Source organism: Dromaius novaehollandiae, chromosome 15, assembly GCF_036370855.1.
Source record: "Dromaius novaehollandiae isolate bDroNov1 chromosome 15, bDroNov1.hap1, whole genome shotgun sequence".
Taxonomy (NCBI): Eukaryota; Metazoa; Chordata; class Aves; order Casuariiformes; family Dromaiidae; genus Dromaius; species Dromaius novaehollandiae.
The window spans coordinates 13,129,013-13,155,855 of record NC_088112.1 but is presented as its reverse complement, the minus strand read 5'-3'; the positions used below and the strand labels follow the sequence as shown (position 1 = coordinate 13,155,855).

The window sequence follows — 26,843 nt, the reverse complement described above, 5'->3', positions numbered from 1 at the left end:
ACTTGGACTGTTTAAGGACCTGTGGACCACAGGGGGCTGTGGAGAACAAAATCAAACCTATAAATTGCCCATCTTATAAAAGATGGTGAGACAGACTCATAAATGCCAAGATGAGAGAGCTCTCCAAGGAACATAAGAAACTGTGGGAAATAGGCTATTTGCCTGGGATAATAAATCATTCACAGCAAGAACTGTTCACAGAATTCAGGTAGCATTTGATCAGGAAAATGTTGCCTCAGTATCACTAGGGAAGAGCTAACTTCTCATAGCTGAGAAGGATGTATCCTTCCCAAAACTTTTCTTTTTAAAATGTCAACTCTTTTCCCAAAACAGGGCCAAACAACATCAGAAACAAGAGGTATGTGATTTATAGAACTCTGGGGTACCAGTTAAAATCAGGACTGGAATTTGTGACTGTTTCTTACCACTATCATTTTTGATTAATTTGAGCAAGTAATCTTGTTGCACATGACAAAAATGTCTGCTTAAATGCCATCAGCTATATGTCATCTGCATGCAGAAAACCCCACACTACAAATTAATCTAATTGATAAAGCAAATACCTCTGCTCTAAAAACAGCTGGAGCAACTTTAGATGTTATTGCATTTACAGTGGAGCAGGTGGAAAAGGTTGGACAAGCTCTTCACAACCACTTCAGGATTTAACCTGTCAGTCTGACCTCAACCACTGTACCAGAGAAAGTACACACATGCTCCAATCTGCTACGTTATCACAGGAGACTGAAGTTTCTAATTTCGGTGGTATCATGCTTTAACAGGCTTTTTCACACTAGAAAATGTGTGTGTGTATGTGTATATATATATATATATATATATATATAATACTTATGAGTAGAAAAACACAATGAAGAAAGCTCAAATAAGTTTTTTGGCAGTACAGAACGTGTCTCTCCAACAGCCTGAGAGCACAACTGTTAAAGTTTAATCAACTGCTTTGGCTCCAATTTGGAAAGGTATTTGAGCACATGCTTACCCTTAAGCACTTGCATGAATATCAAAGAGCAACTCATGTCCTTTGCACTCTTAAATTAAATGGACAGAACTGCAATCTGAAAGAGCAAGAGTCTACTGCCACATTGACTGTAAATCATCTTGTAAGACATCAGGCAAAAATCAGACACATGGAAGAAAGGGCAGACTCCTAGTGTAAAACAACACTTTAAAATGCAAATGAAAGCCAATGGGTTGTAGACCTCTTCTGTGAATTCGCTGTCTGATCCTTCTCATTACAGGCATCCTCATACTGCCACTCAGGGCTTTACACTGCAGATTTTGTTTTCAAAAAACAAATACAGTTAGCATCCATGTAGTTAGCATTTCTGATCCAAATGCCTCAAACATCATCAGACGTGTAATACTCTTATTTTGTACATTAATATACGTTTGAACATTAGTATACTTTTGAACACACAGACAAGTGGTTTGACCCAAATCATTGACTCGAGAGCAGGGCTAGCATTCAAGCCTTGTAGTCTCCGCATCCAGGCATCTGCCCAAACCACTGCAATAGAAGCCTCAACATTGACAAAACAAACATTCTGACAGAGCACACAAAAAAAAAAGTGCTTTGAAACAATCCGTTACATGGATATATTTATTGCATTGCAGTTTTAGCACTGTTAAATATAAATATTTATATCTAGAAAGCAGAATATTGCAAATTCCATATTATTCAGTATGTTCATAGCAGCATCAGCTTCCTAATAAACAAAATATTTAGGAAGACAAAGGAAATACAAACGAGTTACACTCCCATTTATCACCATTTGACCAAAACATGGTATTGCAGCTGTGAAATAGATACTGAAGTTACCAAATCTGACCTTGAAGACACAAGTAGTTTCAAGACTGGTGTGTGTCGCTGTACCTGACATCCTGCACATTTTAGTGTGTCAAGACATAAGGCTAACAGTCAAGTGCCTGAAGAGGGCAGATGATCTATGTATCTGCATTACCTGATATATTATAGTTTTAATAACAATATGTAGCAGTTTTACAGCACTCACTGCTCCCCAAAATCCTTGCGAGACAGGCAAAGATTGCTCTCAGATGCCTTACAGCTGTGGAGCCTAAGGGAGAGAGAGGGAAGGTGACTTGCAAAGGCCATACAGTGAGCAAGTGGCAGTAGTGAGATCAGAATTTGTGAGCACCTGACTCCAATCCCATGTTAGTCTGGTAGGTCATGCTGTTCTTCTGTGTTTCATTTAGGAAGTTTTATAAATTACTAATCAATTAACAAGTCCCAATCCATGCAGCTATATTGGATGCATGCACCATCGGCAAAGAGGTCAACACAACTACTCCCCTCATAATGCCCATTTTAGTCCTAAAGAAAGGGAACACTTCTCTCATTTTCAAATCTCAGAATGGTCTGTCAAGCAGAAGATACAATGATACAGCTGCACTTTGCTCTGAAGCAGTGGAAATCAGAAGCAATTGCTAAAGGAGCAGCAACAGCTTTCATTTCTTTCCTGAGGGAGAGCACTGATCTTTTGAGAGGAAAAAAGGATGGATATGTTTTTACACAAGCTGATCAAACCACTTTTCATTCTAAATGAATACAAGACTGACTGAAAGTCTCAGGTGTACTAATTTTCTTCAGCTAAGTCATCCGATGTACACTATGAAGCTAGCAGCTAATAAAAGAATTATCCAGGAACATCAGAAGCCATTTTCCTTCCCTGACAGGCCTTCATTTCTGTCAGCTAAGAGCACGAGCACTTACAGCGACATCTAAAAGGACTTGTAAACATCACGAGACAAGCCATCCCTGACAGTCCTCCACTAAAGTAGTCCCTTCTCCTGCACCCCCAGGAAAGGAACAAGGACAACCAAGCCTCCTACTATCCCTGCCTCAAAAGAGGAAATTTGCTCACTCGTTTTTTCTCCCACTGGGTTTCCTCTGCAAAATTGGAGAGGCAGGATCAAACACATCAGTTACTAGGGACGGAGGCCGGCAGGGACTCTACGGGCACAGCTCGCGTGCTGTGAAACGTTCACAAAGTAACAGACACCAGACCTGCCTCCCTCCACCCTGCCTGTGTCACCCGTGCAGCCCAACGCCGGCCAAATTGCACCAAAGTGTATAGGCAGAAGCTGCGAAGGCTAAAAAGTGACCTCTCATTTACAGAAGCTACTGTCAAGTAAGGTATTTTCTCTTACCTCCTTTTTCTTGGCCTATTCTTCCACTTTCAGCTGACAGTTGGGAAAATATAGAGAGCGGCACATACTACGCTCCAGTAGACTACCCACTGTTCTTCCACCACGGAAAGTGTTCATCACGGGCACTAATCCTGCAGTGCCAGTATGGAGGGAGGACCACGGACCCCTCGCATTACCTCCTCACAAGTGGCTTCGCTGTTTTTTTCCTGCCCGGGCTGCTAATGCCCAATAAAGGTGGCAGCAATAGATGCTTTTGAACGGTAAGAGCTGCTTCCTCATATCATTTCTACCACGTGATCATGGATGCTTTTTTCCTTCCAATACATTGGCAAAGCGTGACAGAAAGAGCTGTGAATTTTTGGCAAGTGTTTGTCCTTTCCAAGGAAGTTCTAACCTCAATTCCATCGAGGCTATAGAGGCAGGACAGAAGAAAAGAAATGTAACCTCCTGAAAATGGGTGTTTCCTTCAAACGACAGTGGCTTTTAAAAGCACCTTCTTAGGTATGAAATGCACGTTGCTGACTACATGAACAGTGCTGTAGTTTTTTAAAAAGTTGTAATGTTTATCCGACGGTGAGACACAGGCATTGCTGGAAAAAGTCTGAGAGTTACAGTTTCTGAATGAAAACTTAAGTGCATTCTTATCTTTTGGTCCAAGTATACCTTACCAGAGTATTAATATTTTTGGTAAATTAAAAAATAAAGCTCAACTCAGACTCTCTCCTCCTTTGCTAGACTTTTAGCTCACTAGCTAGAAGAGTATTTCCAAGAGGTTACGTCTCTCTCCTGCAGGAAGCCCTCTCTGATTTCCTGTTGCATCGGGACACCCCTTTCTCCCTCCATCCCCCCAGTCAGGCCTCTCGTCTAAGCTCACTGCAACTTCATGAACAAGACCCAAGCAAGATAATACAGGACAGCACTTCATGAGTCCTCGAATTTGCTGTCTTGTTACTTGTGAAGATAGTATCACCAGGAAAACTGCATGGAGCTAATGCTGTAGACGTCTGAGGACTGTAAACTCGAGCTGCTTCTCGCTGGAAACTCTCATTGTAAAGTTAAGTTGTTTATGCTCAAGTCTGCAAACTGACCTGTGTCTCCTTGAGCTCTGTTTTTCTGTGAGTGCATAACTAACTTTGGTTCTTGGCCTGTTTAGGCCCACCTGCCATCAGGCATGAGAGAACTAGCTTTGAAATGACTATCTCACTGTAGAAAGATTACCTCAAATCTTTCCCTTCACTGGAAGACAGGAAATATTTCTTTAGCCTCTCTTCTTCCAATGGTGGCTTCATACATTTCCACCTGTGAATCTTGAGAACATCTTTTGAGAATAAATACAGATTTTTGGTTTGTAACACCTTAATTATGACAATATGACCTTTACTCACTGTATCAGGCAGTATCACATAATTCCACAAATTCTGTAATCCCTTCAGTTTTCAATACCATTTCTAGTAAGTATTAGCTTTTCATCATGTTTTAGCAAAGGTAGTCTTAGGATTGCTATAGTACAAGCTTCAGATTTTGAGGCCAATCTCAAGAAGCAAAAGCATGAACTGAAACAGTTCTGGGCTGCAGAAGATGCACATTATAGCACTGACATTTCACACTTTGCAATGCAAGCAGAATTCACAGTATTTTGCAGTCATGCTTTGAAGCAGACATCAACATATTATTCAACAGCTTCTCAGGAAAGAGCTTGTCTGGCTGAAGGAATCGCTGCATCTTTGCTACCGTTGCTGCATTGCCTCTTAGCAATGCGTAGTACTGTGTCATGCAATTTTAACCAGTTGCAGAGCTTTCAGTTTAAGCTGGTGATTATAATCCTGACCCGTTTAATCAAAGACAGAAAGTTTCTTTAGAGATAAACATCTTCAGAAACTTAGTGTTTTCACAGTTTGCTATCTTACTGCATTTCAAGACTCTGGGTGATATCAGTGTTTCTACCTGGCTCATTTAGGTCTATCACATAGATTTAGGGCCTTAAGTCTGGCTCATTTAGGTCTATCACATAGATTTAGGGCCTTAAGTCTGGCTTCTAAAGTCTACACAGAAATTCCTTATTCCAGGAGAACAACAGAAAGGATAACAGTGTGCACAGTGTGTTGGACAAAATGCCAAGTTCAACAAAAATTAGACAGCTTTTGCCTTTGCATTTTTTTTTCCTGGAGACAACTTCTTCCACTGCTAGGTGCAAATGAACATTTACAACAGCAAACTAGGAAAATCCAGAGCTGCTGGAAAGAAAAAAGTAAAGGATCAGTTTACTCCAACAGATCCAAGATAAATAGTTCTTGTGACCAAATACTTAATTCCAAAAGCCTGCCATACTCTTGCAGAGAAAAGTATGAATTTTAACAATCACCTCCAGCTATCTGGATGCAAAACTGAACTAGGTAACATTCCTTAGGGAGGGGAAAAAAAACAGGCAGTCGAGCCTACTCCTGCTGAGGCACCTGGCCCTGCTTCCAAATGATACAGAAGGGAAAGCTGCAACAGAAACAATGAATCCAAGAACTGAAGGACAAGAAACAGATGGAAAACTGTACTTACTGACTGCTTCAGTAACAACCTCGTGAGGAGATGCTAAGTACCTGTCTCTGGACCAGTGAAAACTTTCAGGCAATAACCAAAAGCTGGACTAGCCAATTGAGAGAAGGAACTACAACCACACTTTCTACAAGCTGTTTTTGTTCCTTTGACCTTATTTATACTACTACCACAGGCCTATTTAAGAAGTGTGTGATAAAAATGAAGCACCTGTGCAAAAGGGTTTCCCAAGAAATAATCCTATTCATGCTATCCATAACAAAGCTAACACAGCGGCTCTCAGTCCATCTCCACTCATCACTTTTTCCCTACTTTCCCACAGCATGGATGGACTTTATGCCATGGTCCTATGAAAATCCCATTCAGACTATACTAGAAAGGTCTACAGAATTGTATCACCATACAAAGAAAACAGTCATTCTTAAAGAAACCATGAGATTTTGCTCCCCACTGAACTGTGTTGGCAATGAAGAGATGTATGATGACGCTGTAAGAAATATTTGACCTCACACTTCAACTCCAAGAATACTTCATTAAGTCATTTCTGCAGGTGTCTAGTATTATAGAAGTGATTCTTAAATATTCTCAAATTTTCACAACCCTTCTTTAAAGGTAGTTCAAAAGACTTTGTTCCTTGCAATAATTTGGTATCTAAAGCATGTTTATTGTGAGGTATCACTATTGCCCATCAGGCTGAAAAATGTCCCCAAAATACTGGACAGAATACAACCAGTGTATCAACCCTTTCCAGGGAGTCCTTTATGCTGAGCCCAAAACTTTTTCACTTTCACACAGTTCTTTGTTTCTTAAGATTACCTCCTGCCTCTGCAGTTTATTCTTTAGCACAGTACCTTCAGATGTCTATGCTCACATCATCTGCTTGTGACACTGCTGCAATAAAGGAATGGCAGGAGCAGACAGCTTCTCGAACAAAGAACTTGGATTTTATGCTGAGTTTGGAAAAGGAAAATCAATGAAAGAAATAACCAGAAAGAATAAAAAAAACATTGTTTCCAAGGGTTTTTTTCCCATAAGTTTACATGAATACTTAAGTGAGGTAGAAGACTTCATTCCAGAGTATCACATTCAATTTTATTTAAAGAGCAACTTTATCTGAAGGATTAAACATGCAAGTGACAAAACACATACAAGCTCACTTGCTTAGTCACAATCAAACACTATGCTTGAAAGAAACAAAATTCATAAAATAGTATTTTGAAAATGGGCTTTAAAATGATACAGTGTCAGAAAAGGGAGGGAAAAGGAAGACACGTCCAAAAATCTGAAGTTGTAGAAGGGGCTGTATTCAGCAAGCAGCTTGGAAATAATGAAAGAGGCAGATAAGAAACTAGGAAACAAAGGAAGGACCACCAAATAAAACATAAGTCGAAAATGGAAGAGAGACTTTTAATCAACTCCACAGTAGATGAGAAAACGAGGAGAAAAGAGGAGAAGCAGTTTAATAATGAGGTAGAGCAAGAAAGAGACAAACCATACGGTTCTGAACCAGATTTGCTGACTAACGTAACTATTTTGGAAGAGCGGATCAGTGGTGATATAAAAAAATCAAGGCACAAACTCAAGTTTAAGCACCAGCATTTTTCATGAAACCTAAGAAGAAAACTTGTAGATGTGAAGCAACATACACCTGCAAGATTTCATGTTGGGAAGAACAGAGAAAAACCTTCTGATGGAAGGAAGCACTGAGATTTCTAGTAGCAACTGAAAACTTGGTGAAGTGTCAACTGACAAGGAAAGTGGGCAGTGTAGCTACAAGAGGAACATGTCTTATTTAATGCACAAGGCAGTATAAAATAGTGAGACAGAAAGAGAAAAAGAATATGAGGTAAAGAAAAGCAAGAATTCACTTAGATGTCATAGTATGATGGGCCTGAGTGATGGTATGACATCCTTTGGTCAAGCATGAAAGAAAGGGGAGGTGTCAAAGCCAGTAGCCTTTGGCATACACTAATAGAAGAGGCAGAGGTGGTCATCTCAGCAACTGAAATAAAAACAAAGCATCAGAAAGCAGGGGGGAAAAAAACCCACAATCAAAAACTTAATAAAGAAAAATGTTGCTTTGCAGTAAAAGCTGATGAGAAGTCAAGAGGAGAAATGAGTCCCTTGTTTCTAGCTTCCAGACTTTCTAATAATTTGTGAGGGTTCTGGTTGGCTGATGACCACATAGAAAGCCAACCAAGCAAGGTTCAGAAAGCCAAGAGAGCTAAGGATGATTACAACAACAATCTTCCTAAACCAGACTTTAGCGAGAAATGTCCTGAGGAGACAAAGGCCGGGGGGCAGGGGGGAACAGTGGACCACACAAACAGGCACAGCCCAAAGGAACAGAGGCAAGAGCCTCCAAGGGAAGAGTCTTTTCAGCACCTAATCTTATTTCAGAGTAGGAAGTGATTACAGCAATGAAGCTGTACATAATAAGAAATTGTAGATATTCATTTATTCTATTGACGAAACTGCCTCAATAGTACTTTTATTTAGGCACTTTTGTGCCACACTGAAGTTGGGTTTGCAGCTCAGTGGCTGAGCTGATCAGTCATCCAAGCCCCTAGCCATCTGAAATGTTGACATGAAAGTTTCAGGCTCCCCCAGAGGCATACACCTGCTCTGTGTGTCCAGAAACTGCTGCTAAATGATTTCTACAATTCCCCAAGCACCAGACACACTCCTAATGACAAGCAAGCAGCATGCTGCATTTGTAACAACAGAAATACATGTCACTGAAGAGTACAGTCATTCAGTTTGAGGACTTACGACATCATTATGCAGTACGCGACCTGCTACAAAGCACCAAAAAGTTGTTTTACCCATTGCCAGTTCTAACCATTGTCCTAGCAATTTTCTAACTTAATTTGAAATACAGGAGCTGCTGCAAAGCACAAGGTAATTGAGATGAATACAAGAACAGAAGGGTGAAATCTAGTGTCATTTGACATCAGACTAGATATTAACAGCTTCATTTAGACTCAAACTTTTTATGTAGCTCTTGGAAAGCAATTTATACCTGCAGAAGCCAGGCCTGATCTATAGTACCTTAAGAACACTGCTAAAATAAACCACTGATGAGCTGGGTTTGACTTAAAACTTTTATACTTCAAAACAACCTCAGGCACACCTCCAAAGCTCAGTTCAACTGGAATTAGAAGCCACATCATTCACACAGATAGGAAAGACAAAGATTTCTGCTCCGTGAGAACCACTGGAGAGGCAGCACCTCTAGTTTCAAGAGAGGGAAGTCGAAAGGCGCTTAGATACAGTACAACTGTGCTCAGCACAAACACTCAAATCTGAGAAAACGTACAGCTTTTCAAACTTCACTATTACACCAAGTAGCAAATGGATGAAAGATAAAAATACGATTTTCGATATGCATCCACAACAATCACAGATAAAGTCCAAATATGGAGGTCCCTGGATCGGCTACATTAGCTGCTTGCTGGTGACACAGGGCAAAAGCACAGCAAATAGGAGCATAAGCTTTGATACCAAAAAATTAAAATCTTGCCATCATTCACAGAAAAAAAGCAGTTTTTAATTAAGAAGAGGTTTTCTATCATGCAGGGCATTACAGAGCTAACTATGAAGAGGCTAACAGCCATCAGAAGTATGTCATTCCACCTTTTTATATACTATTTCAAAATGACTACTGGAATTACGTCTGGAAAAGAACGCATCCATATAACAACGGTAGATAAACCATTGGTTTCACCAGTAATCTTCTCTTGAGATTACTCAGAACATGTGAAATATACAGCATTAGTGACTCACTTCAGGTGGAGGTCTAAATTTATGCTCCTTAAATGTGTGCCACAATTAGCTCCTATAACCGGCTACAGCAAAACTCTCTTCCAACTCTCTTCATTGAGCTTCTTTTTAAGGAGCACTGGGATCTGTGCTCATCTCCCTCATCTCACAGAAACAAGTGTGTTGCTGAACTTGTCCTGAGACCTCCCCCAACAAAGACCTAAGGAGGCTGCTTTGGCAACAAGCTCAAGATGCCCCAGTTAGAACTACCTTGTTATGGCAGCAGGAAACCAGTCAGAGTACCATGATACTTAACAAGAATGCTAAATAGCAATGAGAGCTATAGCGGCAGTTCATGCTATCAAATAAATACACTGACCAAGGCTCAGCCAAGTCAGTGCGCTAAATGGACAAGCAAGACATTCTCTCCTCGAATAAAAATCTGATTTATATGGCGTGTGAACACCTGTTGATAATCCACCTTGGGCCTCTTCTTTCTCCGTGACTGGCTTCTTGCATGGGTACCACCAGCACTGGCACCCTCTGTGTGGGCAGTCCCGCTACCCACATCAGCTTCACCTCTGATAGCCAGATGCAAACTGTCACCTGGCATCTTCTTTTCTCCAGCTCTGCTCAAGCGTTTTTGCCTCTCGCGCTCATCTTCTGCTCTCCCTCGTCCTGATCCAGCTTTCCATCCAAGCATCTGAGAGTCATTTGTCAGGACTAGCTCCTCTGAGACAGTCTTTGAGTCAGCTCCCTTCTTTGCTGAGGACTCCTGCAGTTTGAGTCTGTCAAACAGCTGTAAAGGAACATTTGTGTATATGACTACATTCATAAAACAAGGGAGGCCTCTTGTTCTGCACTTCTACATGGTATTGAAATATATGATCCTGAATCAGAGGTCACAATACACAATTAGTGATGAATCTTCACTAGCAATAAATACTATGTTTCTTGCCAAAGTCAAATTGTGGTATAAGGTGAACGGATCTCTTGCACATGCATGGGTGTCTTTAGTGAGATCACTATAGAATATAATTTGGGGAGCAATACAGATGTGCAGTAGCATTTAGCTTATGGCAGGAACAACATAAATCTACCAAGTTGCTCCATTAGTTCTCTTTCCACAACCCTCTTGTAATGTCATCAGATAGCTCTAGAGAGATTTCCATCCTTTTCTCCTTAGGCAGGACACAAATCCTTGTGATAAGGAGCCTCAGTCATCAAGCAGTGCATACTGAGAAAATGACAGATCGTTTGTGCTCCCCAAAACAAACTAAGGGAGGCCTTGAGGGCATTCTGGGAGGCAAGCGGACCAAAAACAACAGAAAAAAATAAAAGCTAGAACAGCAGATCCAAAGCACTGTATGAACTCATTAATCTAAGAATACCTGGTGCTGAAACTGGAAAAGAAACTGCTTTTATTCTGTCAGTAGGCAAGTTTTTTATGAAATACTGACAAATGAAAAGGATTCTGGGTGAGCCTGTCTCTTCCTAGCAACAGGATGGAAAGCCAGTCCTGTGAGACTGGGCTTAAGGAACAATGACAACTGATTATTTTTAACTAATCTTTTAAAAAGGGGAGGGTGGGATCCATTAGAAAATAGATTTAAATGGCATGAATTTAAAAGCAAATTCCTAACAATGAAACTGTAAAAGTTTTTGTGATGCTTCTCTGATTTTCAAAAGGCCCAAAGCTACATTATTCAACAGGCACAGCCCTGTCACATTTTTTTTTTATTTTATTGTTCAAAAATTCATCTATCATGCCTTCGGTTTTTGACTTTGTAAACATTTGTTTATGCAGCTGGTCCTAGAGAGTATCTTGCTTTGGAGCAGCGTGAAGAAGCTTGGTCTTCACAGTACTCAGACAGAGTAGGAGTTCAAACGACCAAACAGACAAACTGCATCATTTTTTAGAGACAAACACCATGGTTCCACAAACACTCGTGTCAGATTTAAGAACTGCCAAATCATCTCTCAGAACAAATTTGAACTGGATCACTCACGAGCACAAAAAATGCATTTGTGCCAAATTAGCTACAGCACAAAGTACTGAATTAATGCTTGGCTACTGGAAGACAGAAAACAGTTCCAGCTAGACAGTACAGAACAAATGCATCAAAAAGCACAAAGTGACTTTATAGAAAATCAGCACATTGTACTAAGTGGTAGCAGCAACTGTGATCTGATATTAGGAACCTGAAAGTCAAAACTTCTGTAACACTGAACTATGGCCAAAGTACCTTCAGAAAGGCCAGAAAACTGTTTTTTTCAGTTCAAGTCATGTTTGAGTCATCTGTAATAAAAGCAAGTAAAACATTTCAAATGTAAATACAGCTTACCAGTCAATGCTCCCCTTCTACTACTTTGAAAAGTGAGATACCCCAGAAATTAAAATGGGAGATGCTTCCTACCCTGGTTAAAGTGAGCTGAGGTTCAACATAGAAAGCTTTGCCCAGTACTGGTTTCCTGTATGTCTCATCCACATCTGTCAGGGCCTAGAAGATTAAAGAAATGAAAAGTTCAAAATTGAAATAAAAGACACAAAGGGCCTTCAAACCAGCTCTGTGTCACAGCATTATGAATTATGCTCTCTCTCAGGGACAGTCCATCCTAGGAACAAGCTGTGCTTTGGAGCTGGCTTCTTAACATCTAAGTTATAATGAGGTGTAAAAGCAACAGAGCTGCAAAGCTTAGCATCCATTCTGCATTACTTGCAAAATCCTTCTGAGCCTTGCCTGCAAACTCCTCCTATTTTTCGTACCTATTTCCAAGCTTTTCACAGCTCCAGGCTCACAACTTTTTAATAGCTGCTTTCTCCATCCATTGTCTTTAAAATCTTCGTAAGGTAGAAAAGAGTGGAAAAGAGACAACCCTCTGCTTTTGTCTCTGACTTACAAGTGACTCATTAGTAAAAGAAAACTTGTTAGTGAAAGAAAATTGGCTACCACTACAAGAAATTTGGATTTTGTAGAGAAAGCTTTAGAAGCTTCTGATAATCTTCATATTCCACCTTGCTGAGTTCCAATCCAAACCCTTGAAACTGTTGGGAACTCTTCAGATTTCCCCCTTACTCTCACCTAAAACCTCCTCTAAGATGGCTAAGCATCTCTCAGACATTCCAGTACTACACCAGGCGCCATTTAACTCTGAAACCCAGCACTCAGTGCAAGGACGAATTAGCTTTATGGACCACAATACCACATTTCTCTTCTCAAAAAGTAATTTGCTTAAACCTGTCGCAAATTTCAATATAAATCAAGGGCTGGAACAGCAATTACCATATTCCAGAACTTGTCAAATGCAACCAAAAACCCCGTGCAGACTCCACGAAGCCCTTTGAAAGTGCGGATATGGACGTTGATTTTTACACCATCTCGGACACAGCGATGAAGTTCCCCCAGTGGGCTGCCTTCATGAACTAAAACAGAAAGAGAATGTCACTTGTTTTCAACAAAATATATTTGTATAGAAAGTATGTAGAAATCTGCTTCACTGTACAAGTACAGCAGATCTTGGAACAATGCTTGCTTTAACAATAAAAGAAAACAGAAGCCCCAAAACACTGTCATGCACTGTGACTGTAATCACTAGACCACCAAACCTCTTTTACAGCAAGGACAGCAAAGACTGTAGCAAATATCAAGGTCTCCCTTTATATAACAAGTAGCCAAATCAGCCTTAGCAGAAAATCTTTTTGCTATATTTAAAAAGCATTCTAGGTAATCCTCATTTTAAATAAACACGGTTCAGAGGAAAGAAAAAACCTCACGGAGGCAGAGAGAGGTTCCCAGAAGAGACAAATGTCTAATTAAAAACACTCCAAATTAGTTATGTGCTGTTCACAAGAATAGCATCAGATCTGTCACACAGAAGTGTTCCTTTTCTTCACAAGGAGATTCAGAAATAACAGATGACTAGGACTTCTTCAACTAACTAAATTGGATCAGTTTAAATTGATGAAAATGTACTGTTTCAGTTAAGCCTTTGAGCAGCCAGCACCATGAAAACACATCCTTCAAAGATGTGCAATTCTTTGGCAAAGAAATACAAAGATTGTAACCAACAGACACCAACGAAATGATGCCAAACTGCAGAACAGTAATGCTTTTGGTCAGGATAAAACCAGAGTAATTAAGAAAAACATGTAACTTACCTGGTACAGACAAGCCTCATCTACACACTACAAATCTTTGCATGTAAATTACCCAGAGCGGTAGATACTATTCCCATTACAACTTCCACCCGTGCCACGGTGAAGCCCTTCCAGTGACAAATTCAGCTTCCGAAAACACAACCATGGAATTGCACAGCAATTACTGATAGCTGAGGAAAAGTATTTGTCTGAAACACACCTCACACAATTCTTCACATTAATAAAAACACCTGAAACAGAAATGAACTCGCACCTTACGCTTTAGGGACTAAACACTCAAGGCTTTAATCTGCACATTAGGAAATGCGTACTGCAGACCTAAAATGTTACTGCACGACAGCTGATGTGCATTATGTGGCTGCATGGTGACACCTGGCCACGGCATGGAAATATAAAGCAGCTTCCTCTGAAGTAACTTAAATCACATTTATTATCTGCAACGCACTGTCTACTTTCCAGCTCTCTCCAGCTGGATAGCTGGAAAAAAGGCTTTAATACAGTGTATAAGCTGTCTCAGTACCTCCCAGCTTTATATATGGTGGGTATTTCATGAGTCTCTGCACTCCCTTCAGCCTAACTGATACTGAGCTCATTTTTTCAATTCACAAGTCCTCCAAAGGAGCCAGAGATGACACTGCCACTACATCACATGGACGTTTTTTTAATCAGATACAGTATTTTGTCTAAATCAACCCTGAGAATTTGCAGGATCATTTTAGATTTGGGTAAATATACTTTTACATCAGAAGTTTATCTACAACTTCCTGTAAAAACTGAAGTACAATGTTTATTTCCAACTGTGCCTTTGCTTATCAGGACCCCATAAGGCCTGGTGGAAAAACATTATCCTTATGGCCCTACCAAATCTAGGTAACAAATGCTGTTCCTACTTCTCCTCACTGCATAAGGCTCCAACTTCACCAGATCAAAAAGACAGAACACATTATCCAAGAAACCTTTCAATAACCAGATATTCACTTCTCAGAAAAAATAAAATCAGCAATGTGAGTAATTTATCTCTGCAACATACCTCTTCTGCGAGCATCAAAGCCTGTTATGACCAGGCTCTGCATGCAGCTAGACTCACCTGTAGCTTTTGATGCTCTAATTACCAGTGTTAATAATTTTTCAATCTGCAGGGAAATGAGTTACCTAGTTAGTTTTTCCCTATTTGTGTAAGATAAACACATGCTTAATACTGAGATTCTGCAAAATTATTAGAAAACTACTGTAAGCCAGAGGGCAAGTACCCCAGGAGAGGCAAAATAAAGATCCAAACTCAGTTTAAGTTCAAGTCCCTGTCCGCAGGGTAGATTAAGAGACAAGATTCAAAAACAAGGGCAGAGCGAGTCAGAGCACTTGAAGTAACTCAGAACACTATCAAACGCCTTTCTAACTGCTCCGCAGTAACCGCTTGGACACAAGTTCTTTTTCCCTCAGTAAATTCAAGGTAATTTGAGATAGCTTCTGCTGAACTGATTCAAAACAGGCACTGCTACAGTAGTTTTCTTTTTAATTCTATAGCTACACGTGAGATCATCCCTCATGACAGGCAAAATATCTGCCACCATTCTACACCTCTGACACCCTGAATTTAAGGAACACAGCAAATTATGTACCATAATTACTTCTAATTACATAAGTACTTCTAGAGGAAGCCACCACCATAGAATCCAAGCTTCAAGCACAGTCCAGTCTGCTGTGCAGACAGAGCCCCTAGTTCCAGGGAGAGCACACAATTCTGGCTAAAAATTATCCTGAAAACTCTCCACACAACCAAGTAGCACTTTACATGTCAGTTATGCCAGTCTTCTTCAAAGTCCGCGTTGTCCAATCACTCATTTCTTTGACATGCAGAGATTAAACATGCGCTCTGAAGAGAAGCATCTAATTTATTTGCTGGACCACCACTAAAGCTATTTCTTACAGAGGTTTTTCTAAATATCAGTCATCTAAATACAGATTCTTTATATCAACATTTAAGGTCAATTCTTTGGGGAATCCTACACAAACAGATCTTCTGCATTTGCGCAGAACCCCAAGCTGACATGATGAGATCCACAATCATGTAGCACCTGTGGCAATGAATGTATTATGTTTTGGCATCTAAGCATAAAAAAGTTCTGCTTTAGGCATTCAGGCCTGAACATCTGGGGCTTTGCTTTTTTAAAAAAAGAGCACTAACACAGTATTGGTGGTTAGAAGAGATATTTACCTCCAATGAAGATGCAATATTTGTAATTAAGTGCACCTAAGTTACATCTCATTTGACAGCCATGTCATTTGGCTCTTGGTATAGGTGCACAAACTGCACCCTTTAATGTTTAAAGGCTATTACCTAGACTGCATATACAAATTCACACAAGAAACTCATATCCTTATCACAAATGATGAATTTAGCAACATTATAGCTCCCTCCCACTTCAGTCCACGGTTCTATCATCATGTCACTAGAAACACCAGCACTGCATTTATGCCCCCAGGATGTACAGTTAGCAAGCAAGACTTTTAGCGGTGTATTACAGACTTGTATTGTGGTTATGACTGAACTACTAGCTGCATGGGTTGAAACCTGATTCTTGGTTTAAAAACAGTACTTTTGAAAGCACAGCAGTTTCTTTTCCCTTTTTCCTTGAAATCAAGAGGATGGATGTAATCAACCAAGTAACAAAGGAGGAAGTCAGTGTAACAAACTCAGTGCCATCGCTGAGTAACCAGCTCTGCGGAATACGTCGTTCCCATGTTTCTGCATACAATTTGCCCAGCCTTTCACCTAGCACGCAGTTACCACTTTCCACTCGGGCTGCACCCCTCTCCCTGACCCACGCACACCCCGTCGTCACCCAGCCACAGCACTGCTCAGACCTCCAAACTCCACGTTCCCCAGCAAACTCCTCTGCAAGTCCAGTCCACCCACCTCCAGAAGTCACAACGTCTCCCAGCCCTCCTTTCCCCGCACCTGCCCCAGGAACTCCAGCCTCTCCTTCCCTAGCACTCTCACTTTACGCCTTTTCTCACCGATATCCACTTTCCTCTGCTACCCCAGCCCACATTTTCCAGCTCCTACCCCCCAGCCTGCAACTCCCTAATCCAGGCGCTGTTTTTCTGTCTCACACCTGACCCAGCCACTACCCTCCTGCTTCCTCTCCTTTTTCAATTTCTTGACCAGCTCCTTTCCTTCCAAAAACCAGACAGTTCCACTTGCCCTCCCACCTCTTCATCCCAACCAAAACCTCTCCCCGTGCCACCTCCCAGCAAGGGTTTCCCTCACCCAGCCAGCGTCCTCGGCTCTACCCTATCCCCAAACCTCCCACCACGTATCAGTGCAGCCAGCCCCCGACCCCAGCACTCACCCTTTTGCTATCCGTTGCAGCTGGTATTGACTCACCCACCCCAAAAACAGGCCTCCAGCCGCACGGTGATCCAGCCTCATCCCCCCACCGCGCCGCAGCTCGCACCAGCCCACCCCGCGTCCCAGCCCACCCAACTCCCTCTCACCCCCTGCCCCAGGTGGGGTCCTCAGCCCCTACCCTAGCCCCCACATCCCAGCCCGCACCTCCAGCCCTCTCCCCAGCCTCCCACACCTCAGCCCGCATCCCTTTCCCCAGCCTCTCTGCACCCCAGCGCGCAGCCCCACACCTCAGCCCGCCTGCCTCACCCCAACCCCCCTCCCCAAACCCCCACACCCCGGCTGCCCCCTCCCAGCCCCCCCACCCCCGCCTGTCCCCAAACCCCCCTTCCCGCCCCCCCCCCCCGCGGCCGCTGCCTGCCCCCAGGCCCCCCCGGCCCCCCTCGCGGCCGCCCAGCCGCGCCCCGCCCCAGCGGCCCCGCCGCGCGCCCTTACGGGGCATCCTGGTGAGGACGTTGCGCGGCGCCCGCCTGCGCCGGGCCGCGGCGCCGCTCTCGGCCGCCCCCTGCTCGGGGCCCGCGTTGACCATGAGGCTGCGGAGGCGCTGGATGCGCTCGGGGTCGGCGGCGGGCGGGCCGCGGCGGGCGGCGCGGGTCGCGGCGCCTGGGCCGCGGCGGGCGGCGGCGGCGCGGCGGCCGCGCGGGCGGAGCAGGCCCCGCTGGAAGCTCTCGTACTCGGCCAGGTTGTTGAAGCAGGGCGCGCCGGGGAAGGGCAGCGGCGTGCTGGCGGAGTACAGCGCCAGCAGCGGGTCGAAGCGGCTGGAGCTCACATCCAGGCGGCTGGGGCTGGGGGGCCGCTCGGGTCCCAGCCCGGGCGCGGCGCGGCGGCGCCGCTGCTCCCCGCCTGCGGCCGCCCCCTCGTCCTCCTCCATGCTCGGCAGCGGGCAGCGGGCAGCGGTCGCGCCCCGCCGCCCCGGCGCGCCCCGGCGGCCGCCGCCAGGGACCGCTGCTGCGCCGCCCGCCCGGCCTGCGAGCCAAGCAGGTTCCGGGCTGCTCCGCGCGGGGAGGGGAGACCCGCAGCACCGCCTGCTGTCGCGGGGGCGGCCGCTGTCTCTCACCTGGGCGTCAGGACGCTCGGGTATTACTGGGGTTTCTTCCACTGCCGCATCTCCGATAAACTTCCTGGTGCAACTTTAAATCAAGGCCTCTGTTCAGGGGCCGCCTTCTCCCCTCCAAGCCTGTACACCGCCGGCCCTGGCGCAGGGGCCTTCTCGCTGTTTCAGAGGGCACTCCCACTTCTGAGCAGGGATATTGTTCAAAACACCCTTGGCCCCCCCGGAGAGTGGGGTAGACTAAATGGAAGCTGGGCAAAAGCTTCTGCAATATACTTTTCATTTTCTTCCCTAAAATAATATAGAGTGCAGAAATATTTCTCAAAAGAAAAGCAACACTGTGTTGTTAACCCTGCAGACTGTCTTGTTGTTCCTGTTAATAGATTCTGCCACCTACCATTAAGCTTTCAAAATGCGTTCCCGTAAGTCTAATGTTCCCTTTTATGGCAGTATAACGCCAGTGAGAGTTCTCTGACCACCTTCACAGGACATGTCTGTTTCTTCACTGGGTCCCAGAATGGGACTTTTCCAGCTATAGAAATGTCAGTGTAAGCACATGGCTGGGGCACAAGTTTAGCTGCGTGTGCCACTCTAGTGCCAGACCACATCTTGAACCTTGGTGGTGGGGGGGGACCCCATTCAGCCACTAACTTACTTTTATGACCCTGTGCATGATGATAGTGCGCACTTAAAGTCCATTAAGTTCACATGGAGTTGCTTTTTCTGGTATTTAGATTAATAAAATTAAAGGCCATATCTGAAAACATAATCCATATCCAGGTTCCAAAGTCTCCATCCACGTGTTAAGAGACATGTTCACTTACTACATATTGTGGTGAGGATGAGTTGAATGGAAAACGCTCCAAGGATGTAAGACTTAATACAGACTTCCTTTTTTAAATATATATACACATGATACACATAAATAGGCATATAGTATATATGTATCAGGTAGTCATAATGTATGATTAAAAAATCCTACGTAATACTTTTCAAGCAGAAGCAGAATCATATTTGCCAAAAATTGTTTCTCGTCTTTCCTCAGATTGCAAAATCCAAATATTACCAGCTCTGGAATGAAGACTCTGTTCTATTTGTAATGCTCTATACACAATGTCTGAAGTCAGGCACCATAGCATATCAAAGTCAAGTAAAGTACGTTTGTCTTACAGGACAAGGAAAACCCATGCAGAGTAGTATCAGGAAGTTCTTACTGCTAAATGACTGCAGTATAATGATTCATTCAGAATCATCACCTCACAATCCTTCATATCCTCCCCCTGAGGACAAGACAGCCCTTTCTACATACTAAAAATAATATACGTTCTCTTATTGCATGTACTTAACTGCTCAGTATTAGGACATGGTAGTGGAGGGGGATTACCGTGCTTTTATTTATGCACAGACTGATTGTTCATTCTCAGAAAAAGGAATAAATTGCCAAGTAGTATTTTACATCAGTACCCATTTAGTACAGTTTTTCAAATTAGATCCGAGTAAAAAAGAATTAGAAGGAAAAAAAAAAATCACATTGCCTTAAATGTTTAGGTTCTTCCTGTGAGAAGAAAAGTATGAAAGCAGAGAAGAAGCTGCTGCATCAATGAATGAGAGACTAACTCTGTGCTAACCTTCTTTAGTCACACTTGATCCTCTCTATTTTTATGGCTAGTCTCTTTCTTTTTGAAACCAATTTGGTTAAAACAGTAATAATATAGTATCATTAGAGCTGCTTTTCTATAAGGATAGGTATTTATATTGAAATAGTTTATTTCCCTAAAATTCCAATTACAGGAGGACAAGCCCCTTTATATTAGTGGAGATATTTCCGCTCTGAGAGATTGTATGGTTCAACTGTTTTGACAAAGAGGCTTCAATTGACACTTAAACCAGAACAAAACTGCACATAGACCAGGCATACACATGCCCACCATACTTTGCTCTCTCTTTAACTATCAGGTAGTCATGACTGCTATATCTGTAGCAACTATAACAGAGACCACCACCACAAATTCCTGCTAGCATCCTCTCTGCAAGCACCAGGAACGTTCCCTTGTGTTGCTACTTTTCAGTCTACTGCACAGCATGAGGCAGATGGTTTCCCAGGCCACGGAAAAATGACAGCACAATGTTTACCTATGTCCTGACAGAATTCAAGTCTGTACAGTATCCTTACTATTAGCTTAACTATTTGAAACCTTCACTAATTACCAGTAAAAGTCACCACAGTGAGAAAGTCCAAATAATAAACACAGCAGGGAAGAAATCATTATTCTTTTTAAATCTTAAAAAAGTATAAAAATCCTGTACAGTTGACAAAAGCTTTTAAAACCAGTTGCAGAAAACTGACAGGCTACTCCATTTCCTTTTTGTAAGGGCCAGAGACATCAGGTAGTTGAATATTTTGTCACTAACTTGACTAAAAACACTAGCCTTGAAATTTATTACCAATTGCCAACTGCAGTATTCTGGTCCGTCTCATAACTGAAACAAAAATCAAAAGAATTATTTTTCCCTCTGCTGTTAACTGTTCAAATACAAAACCTTTTATATAATTCGGTAGTTCAATAAAGTATCCTGCGACTTAAAGAATACTATAGAAATGCATAAAATTTTTTACAGTCTTTTTGCAAATATGCATTTATAAGGAGCAGTCTTTTAATTTATAGTGAGTTCTTAATATTCAAAATATAATATGATTTTACCTTTTTCATATGGATATATCTTTGTATGTCAGACAACAAACCAGTGTCTGTTTCTCAGGCAACAACAGTGCTAAAAACAATGTAGTCGTTGAAGAGGGTTACACCTTAAACTCTGCTAGCCACAATCCAGACTCCTCACTTTGCAACAACCCTAGCAGAGCAAAATGTAAACTGCCAGTTACATCTGCTGGAGAAATCAACTGTCCTCAGCCAGAATCTCAGGATATTCCTCCCAGAACTGGTCCCCTATAATGTCACAGTGCAGAGGAACAACCTGAGTCCTACTTCGGGTCACTTCAACTTCCTTTTCTTCTGTTTCCTTTGGCAGTTTTATTTTCTTTGTTATAACTTCATTAACCTGAAAATACAGTTGACACATTAGTAGACAGATAAGACTTCAGTTGGCTTCCATAAATGAACAAGACAAAAAGTTGTAACAAAAGTAACTATCATCCCTAGATGTACTACATAATTTGAACACTGAATCTTTTGAAAGAGAATCTGCTTTATATTCAGTGGACTGGCATGACTAGTTCAAACCACATGTCATCGGGACATGGTCTGAAGAAATCACCTGCAAATTCATGCAACTGATTACAAGTATTCTTGAATAAAATACAATATTTAGACTGGATCTATTTAAAGCATATGGGAAACCTTGCAAATGGCCTACAATTAATTACCAAGAAAAAGTATGTACAAGAAACAAGTGGAATATATTTCCAGGTTGGAGCTTCTACCTGTTCTAATTAGTTCAAGTGAAGTAAGAGAAATCACTAGCCAAAATAAAAAAAAGGAAAGATTATCATTGTTTTCTATATATAGAAGTCATAAGGCTGAATAAATTATAGCAAACTCTCAGCATAGACTAATTGGGTCCTGATCACAAGCAAGGTGCATATTTCTAATTAAAATTTCTAAATATGGAAGGATACTAAGGCCAGAAACATTTATGACTTTATGGGGTCTGATCTCATACAAAACACAGGCCAGGAATTTCTTACACTAATTCTGCATCAGTGATATAATCCTAGAATGATGAGAATTCCTAAGTTATTATTAAAAGAAATTCCTCATTAACAGCTGCACTCCTTACTATGCTCCTCTACATATGAAGAAAAGAGGACTAAAGGTCCTATGGGCTGAGCTATCTTCTTGAATGAAAGTTTATAATTCCTTTGCCATGCGACCACTTTGGATCCAGTCCTGTGAAGGGTCTGGCACAGGCCCTAATGATTACTGTATCAAACTTTCATAACAGTCATTAAAATGTAATTTTTCAGGAAGCAGAATATGCTTCTTCAATTTCCAAAGCTAGTAGCAATAAGAAACCAGCTGAATATTATTCATTACACAAAGAAGAGTTATCTAGTAGATACATCAGTCTCACAAAATTCTATGTAAAACATATATAACAACAGATGACAATGTGTATATATCAATGGTCATTAATTTATGTATAAGCCAGACTTTGGAGACTAGTTTTTATTACTATCCTCATGGATAGATACCTCAAAAACACCTCTAAAATAATTAGTAACCTTACACATCATTATATGGAAAATGTTATTAGTTTTAAAAGCTTTTTCTAGATTATCTTCACAGAGCTTTACTTCAGCTTGTCTGCCACAGTGAGCTGTTTAAAACATGAGCATGAAGCCAGTACTAATACAGTTTTTACCTTCTGCCATATTAGGACGGTTCCTTTTCTATACATCAAAGGCTCATTGTTGTAGTTGATGTTGAATTCAGAAAATAAAATTTCATTTTTATCTCCAGCCAAAGTTCCCTGACAGAAAAAGAAAAGTACCCTTACAGGAAAAAAAAAAATATAAGCAAACTGAACCTCTAGCACAAATGATAGGTAAATACTGGAAATGAGTGCCATTTATACAGCTTTTTCACCTCTAAATTACCAGGTGTAATTTACCTCTCCCAACAGAGAATCTATTTACAAGTGCCAAATGGGAATATTAAAAGAAAGCTTCTTTCAAGTTAGTTATTACTTTTTTTCAGAAGAGGAGTAGAAGAAAGTCCACAGAATCCAGGAGAAAACAAATGTAATGTGTTTAAGTCTGCACAGTCAGTCAGAATACTATAGAAGGAACTGGGAATCAACAGCATCTGAATCCTCCCATATTATTTCTTGTTCAAAGATAATGGATGTTTATATAAAGTAACATTTCTGAAGTCACTAATTATGAAATGAAAATCCTGTTAACATTCTAGCTAAAATGCCATATGCTAATCATATTAACACCTGTACAATTCGAGAGGAAGTTGTTGAATATATACCCGTGAAATTGTTACAATAAGAGCAGAAAATATAGCCAGGGCTGCTCGGTAGGCAAGACACAGCTTAGCAAATTGCGTGATTCTGTCTGTACCTAGAACAACATGACCTCAAAAGATTCTTACCTGAAGTCTATCCTGTGCTTGTACTGGTGTCAAACCACTTCGTTGTACAAGCATCCAAAACACTGTATTATACAGGTTATTAATGTGGCCTACAAAAAAAGAGGGAGAGTATTTACCAAATCTGACTACTCAGAAAAAAACAACTTTATTGCCAGAGTCACATAGAGGAAACATTCAGTAATAAAAGGTCATTAATAATATCAATATCTGCAGAAGTTACAATCTTTTTGATCCATTTTTAAGGTACTGTATATTATAAGAATGACTAGAAGATTGACGTCATGATACTTCACTAGTAGGAGAGGGAGAACAGAGAGAGAAGGGTGTTCATGAATAAGGAGTTATCTTCATTTGACCAGCAAGGACTAGATATTAACAAAAGTCTAGAAATGAAGCCCAACAGTATGGAATATACAGTGCTCTTGACTGCTGTGATTTTGCTACACAGTGAAGCTGTATTCAAACATTCACATCCCTTGCTTAAAGAAGATTATCTTGATTAAACATGACAACCTAAACAATAACAAATGAATTCTATTAATAATTCTAGTATTTCCAGTGTCAAATTCAGCCTCAGCACGTAATGAATATAAAATAATCTGAAGTCTCAGAACTTTAGCCTACATTTTTGCATCCATACAAATCCCAGCACAAATTTAATAGTTTATTTAAACCTATGTTTTCCCCTACCTGCTGTTCTTTCACTGATAACATATGTGCATACACTTGCAGTAAGGGCATCTGTATTCAGAAAGAAGAACTCAACTGTACAAGTATCTGTTTTTTTAAAAAATGCTTACAATCTGCTTGTCTCCAACTGAGGTAGTCCTTTAAATTTTGGTTGCTGGGATACAACACAATTCGTCCATCAAATCCCGGTGGATACAGAAGTTCCTGGTCCTTAAAGTAATCTTTCCAATAGAAAACATAACTTGAGGCAAACTGGGAGACCACATGAGTCATGAACTTACTTGCAAACACAAAGCAAAAAGAAAAAGAAAGCAATACATCAATACAATTATACTGTGATTATCTGGGCTATCAATAGCAGTAATTTTGGGAGAAGGCAGAATTTCTTAAATAATGGTCCACAGATCAGCAATAGCATAGAGTCTTCTGAAGAGCAAGAAGTACTGAGAATCATGTTAAGAGAGTTTGGAAAGGGAACCATTTTGTTAAAAGAAGCTATATTCAATCAAAACTTTTTAAAAACCCTATATCACTGAACATATATTCCAGAAAGATCACACACAAAGAGCTCACATGAAGAACTTCAGAGCTAATTTGCAGTGTATACACCCACATACAGACCTACTCATAGCCTCTGCATAGAGATAAAGGCAAATCTAAGGAAGAACAACAAATTCCAAGTTTAGAGAGAGGTATTAAAAGTGAATACACTTCTTAATATTGAAGCAGCCGTTACCTGGCTCGTCTTTTAAACCATCTGCTCTTCTTTCTGAAAACAAAACTGTATTCATCGCTTTGTCCATAAGCAATAGCAATATCCTCCAATTCTTGCATCACTGTCTGGGCACACTTCGTCATCAGATGAAGAGCACGGTCATCATTTGGCTTTTTGAACTCATGTTGCTCAGCAAACCTTCAAAGCAAAAATGGTTGAATAAGAATCCTTTAAAAAGCAACTCAAAAATGCTAACCCATTAATTTTCATCACATTTACTTCCCATGAATATTGAGTATTTTCAGTATTCTGTCAATACTGACAGAAAATTCCCTCCAGGTATAAACAACAGTAACAACGAACTGTGCTTATACATCCCAGATAACCCATTCTCTTTCCCATCAGTATCTTATCCTAACTATATAGTAGTCCTTCAAAACAACTGTTTTCCCTGTTTTACTTGGAATAAGAGGATGACAACATTTTCTGCAACCTCGCTTTGCACTATGATGCCTTTTATACCGTCCAACAAAGGCAACATTTCAGTCAATTGCCAGAATTCAAGAACCAGAACCAGACTTCACCAAACGACCATCTGGAAGAGCAACTTTCAGAGATCAAAACCCCAGCAAGAATATGTACCATCTGCCACGCTACAGAACCAAGACCCATTTATCCTGAAGAAAGCTGAATATCACAGAGATATTGACTCCATACACAAATAAATATTCCTGTGTACCAGTTGCAGTTCTTCCCTCAACCCATCCAAGCCACTGTTATACCACTGCCCTTTAACCCCATAAAAGCCATAGTTCTTAAGCTGTATGTAGCCCATAAAGGCAAATACCAATAGTAATGAGATAGTCTGGAGAAACTGAGTGAAAGGATTTCTGGGGGCTAACCACTGCCCATGCAGAATTCACACAGCTCAAGCAAGGAACAGCCTCGCTTCAGGAATCCATGGCCAATCGCATGAAATCACTCAGGACGTCAGGGATCCATGCTCTTTGCCCTGGAGCCAGCACCCCACTGTGCACCGCATGCTGAGGCCCAGCACCCCTACGTGCACTACCTCCACACCCCAGGGTGCCAGGCTAACCTCGGAATCCAGCTCCCCACTCTGCACCGCACCCTGGGGCCCAGCACCCCTCTATGCACTACCTCCACACCCCGGGGTGACAAGCTAACCCTGGGGCCCAGCACCGCGCTCTGCACTGCACCCTGGGACCCAGCATCCCGCACACCATGGCAGCACGCCGGGGAGGCCGTCCAAGCCCAAGTCCAGCACCCCGGGGCCGTGTCTGCACCTCCCGGACCCGTTAGGACACCCTCTCCCCCCCCCCCAACACGCACCCGAGCCCCCTTTTCCTCCCCCTCCCTCTGGCTGAGGCGTCGCCATGGCAACCACGCTGCTATAAGCACCACGGCCATTGGCTGCCCGCCCAGCCCCTACCGGTGGAAGTTGCGGCCGTCTAGCCGGACCACTATCCAGCAGTTGGGCAGGCACGCGTCGTCTGTCTCGAAGTCCCGCACGTACTCGAACTTGCTCTTCGCCATGGGGAGGCGGCGGCCGCACAGACACCTCACGCACCTCCCGCCCGCAGCACAGATGGCCGCTGCGGCCCGCCAGCCTCGCAGCATGACCGGACCGGAAGCGGAAGCACCAGGAGACCTCCGAGGGTATAGCAGGGAGCCCTTCTGGGCCAGGAGGCGGACCTCTCTATGACTCCGAGGGTCCTCCAGTCAGTGGGGCCGCTGTGCTCAGGCAGGGCTCGGCGCCGCGGGCACCGGGGGCCGCCAGGTCTCCGCCCCGCGAAGCAAGAGGCGCTGTGCGGCGCCGGTGACGCGCGTTGTTGACGGAGAGGGCGTAGGCAGGAGGGGCCCGCAGCCCTGAGGGTCTGCCCCCACCTGCGCTGGGGCTGCCATGCCGGCAGCGGGGAGGGGATGGCCGCGGCGGGCCCCGATTTGGGGTGGTGGGCGCAGGGTCGGGGCGAGGCGCCCGGCGCCGCAGCGGGCCGGCGGGCAGTGCGGGGGAGCGGGCTGAGGGCAGGAGCGCCCGGCGCCGCGCCAACGATCTCCACGGCAACCGCATTGTGAGGCGCGAGGCGGGGGGGCGGTGCGCGCGCCCATTGGTGCGCGCGGCGCGGGCGTCTCGCGGCCATTGGTGGACGGCGCGGGCGGCGGGCGCGGGAGGGCGTTGCGAGCGT

The 26,843-nt window shown here is 42.7% G+C and overlaps 2 protein-coding genes across 2 annotated transcripts; both read right to left on the bottom strand.

Annotated features, from left to right (window-relative positions):
* Nucleotides 1-1,601: 1,601 nt before the first annotated feature.
* Nucleotides 1,602-18,067, bottom strand: LSM11 (LSM11, U7 small nuclear RNA associated). The gene is made up of 4 exons (XM_064520930.1): nt 17,496-18,067; nt 12,777-12,916; nt 11,910-11,993; nt 1,602-10,291 (listed from the first exon to the last, which is right to left on the bottom strand). The coding sequence occupies exons 1-4, from the start codon at nt 17,929-17,931 to the stop codon at nt 9,887-9,889; spliced, it is 1,065 nt and encodes a 354-aa protein (XP_064377000.1). The 5' UTR covers nt 17,932-18,067; the 3' UTR covers nt 1,602-9,886.
* A 1,414-nt stretch (nt 18,068-19,481) lies between these two features.
* THG1L (tRNA-histidine guanylyltransferase 1 like) lies at nt 19,482-26,699 on the bottom strand. The gene is made up of 6 exons (XM_026118674.2): nt 26,090-26,699; nt 24,658-24,834; nt 24,032-24,201; nt 23,232-23,320; nt 22,495-22,602; nt 19,482-21,171 (listed from the first exon to the last, which is right to left on the bottom strand). The coding sequence occupies exons 1-6, from the start codon at nt 26,275-26,277 to the stop codon at nt 21,010-21,012; spliced, it is 894 nt and encodes a 297-aa protein (XP_025974459.2). The 5' UTR covers nt 26,278-26,699; the 3' UTR covers nt 19,482-21,009.
* Nucleotides 26,700-26,843: the final 144 nt, after the last annotated feature.

What these genes read in the sequence shown, in the direction of transcription:
- LSM11 (XM_064520930.1), bottom strand. Translation starts at nt 17,931, where the DNA reads ATGGAGGAGGACGAGGGGGCGGCCGCAGGCGGGGAGCAGCGGCGCCGC. An exon ending in CGTCCTCACCAGGATGCCCC is followed by an intron (nt 12,917 to 17,495) that starts GTAAGGGCGCGC and finishes TTTCTGTTTTAG; the next exon opens with TTCATGAAGGCAGCCCACTG. An exon ending in CTCAGCTCACTTTAACCAGG is followed by an intron (nt 10,292 to 11,909) that starts GTAGGAAGCATC and finishes GTTCCTTTACAG; the next exon opens with CTGTTTGACAGACTCAAACT.
- THG1L (XM_026118674.2), bottom strand. Translation starts at nt 26,277, where the DNA reads ATGCTGCGAGGCTGGCGGGCCGCAGCGGCCATCTGTGCTGCGGGCGGG. An exon ending in GACGGCCGCAACTTCCACCG is followed by an intron (nt 24,835 to 26,089) that starts GTAGGGGCTGGG and finishes TTTGCTTTGAAG; the next exon opens with GTTTGCTGAGCAACATGAGT. An exon ending in CAGTTGGAGACAAGCAGATT is followed by an intron (nt 23,321 to 24,031) that starts GTAAGCATTTTT and finishes CTTTTTTTGTAG; the next exon opens with GCCACATTAATAACCTGTAT.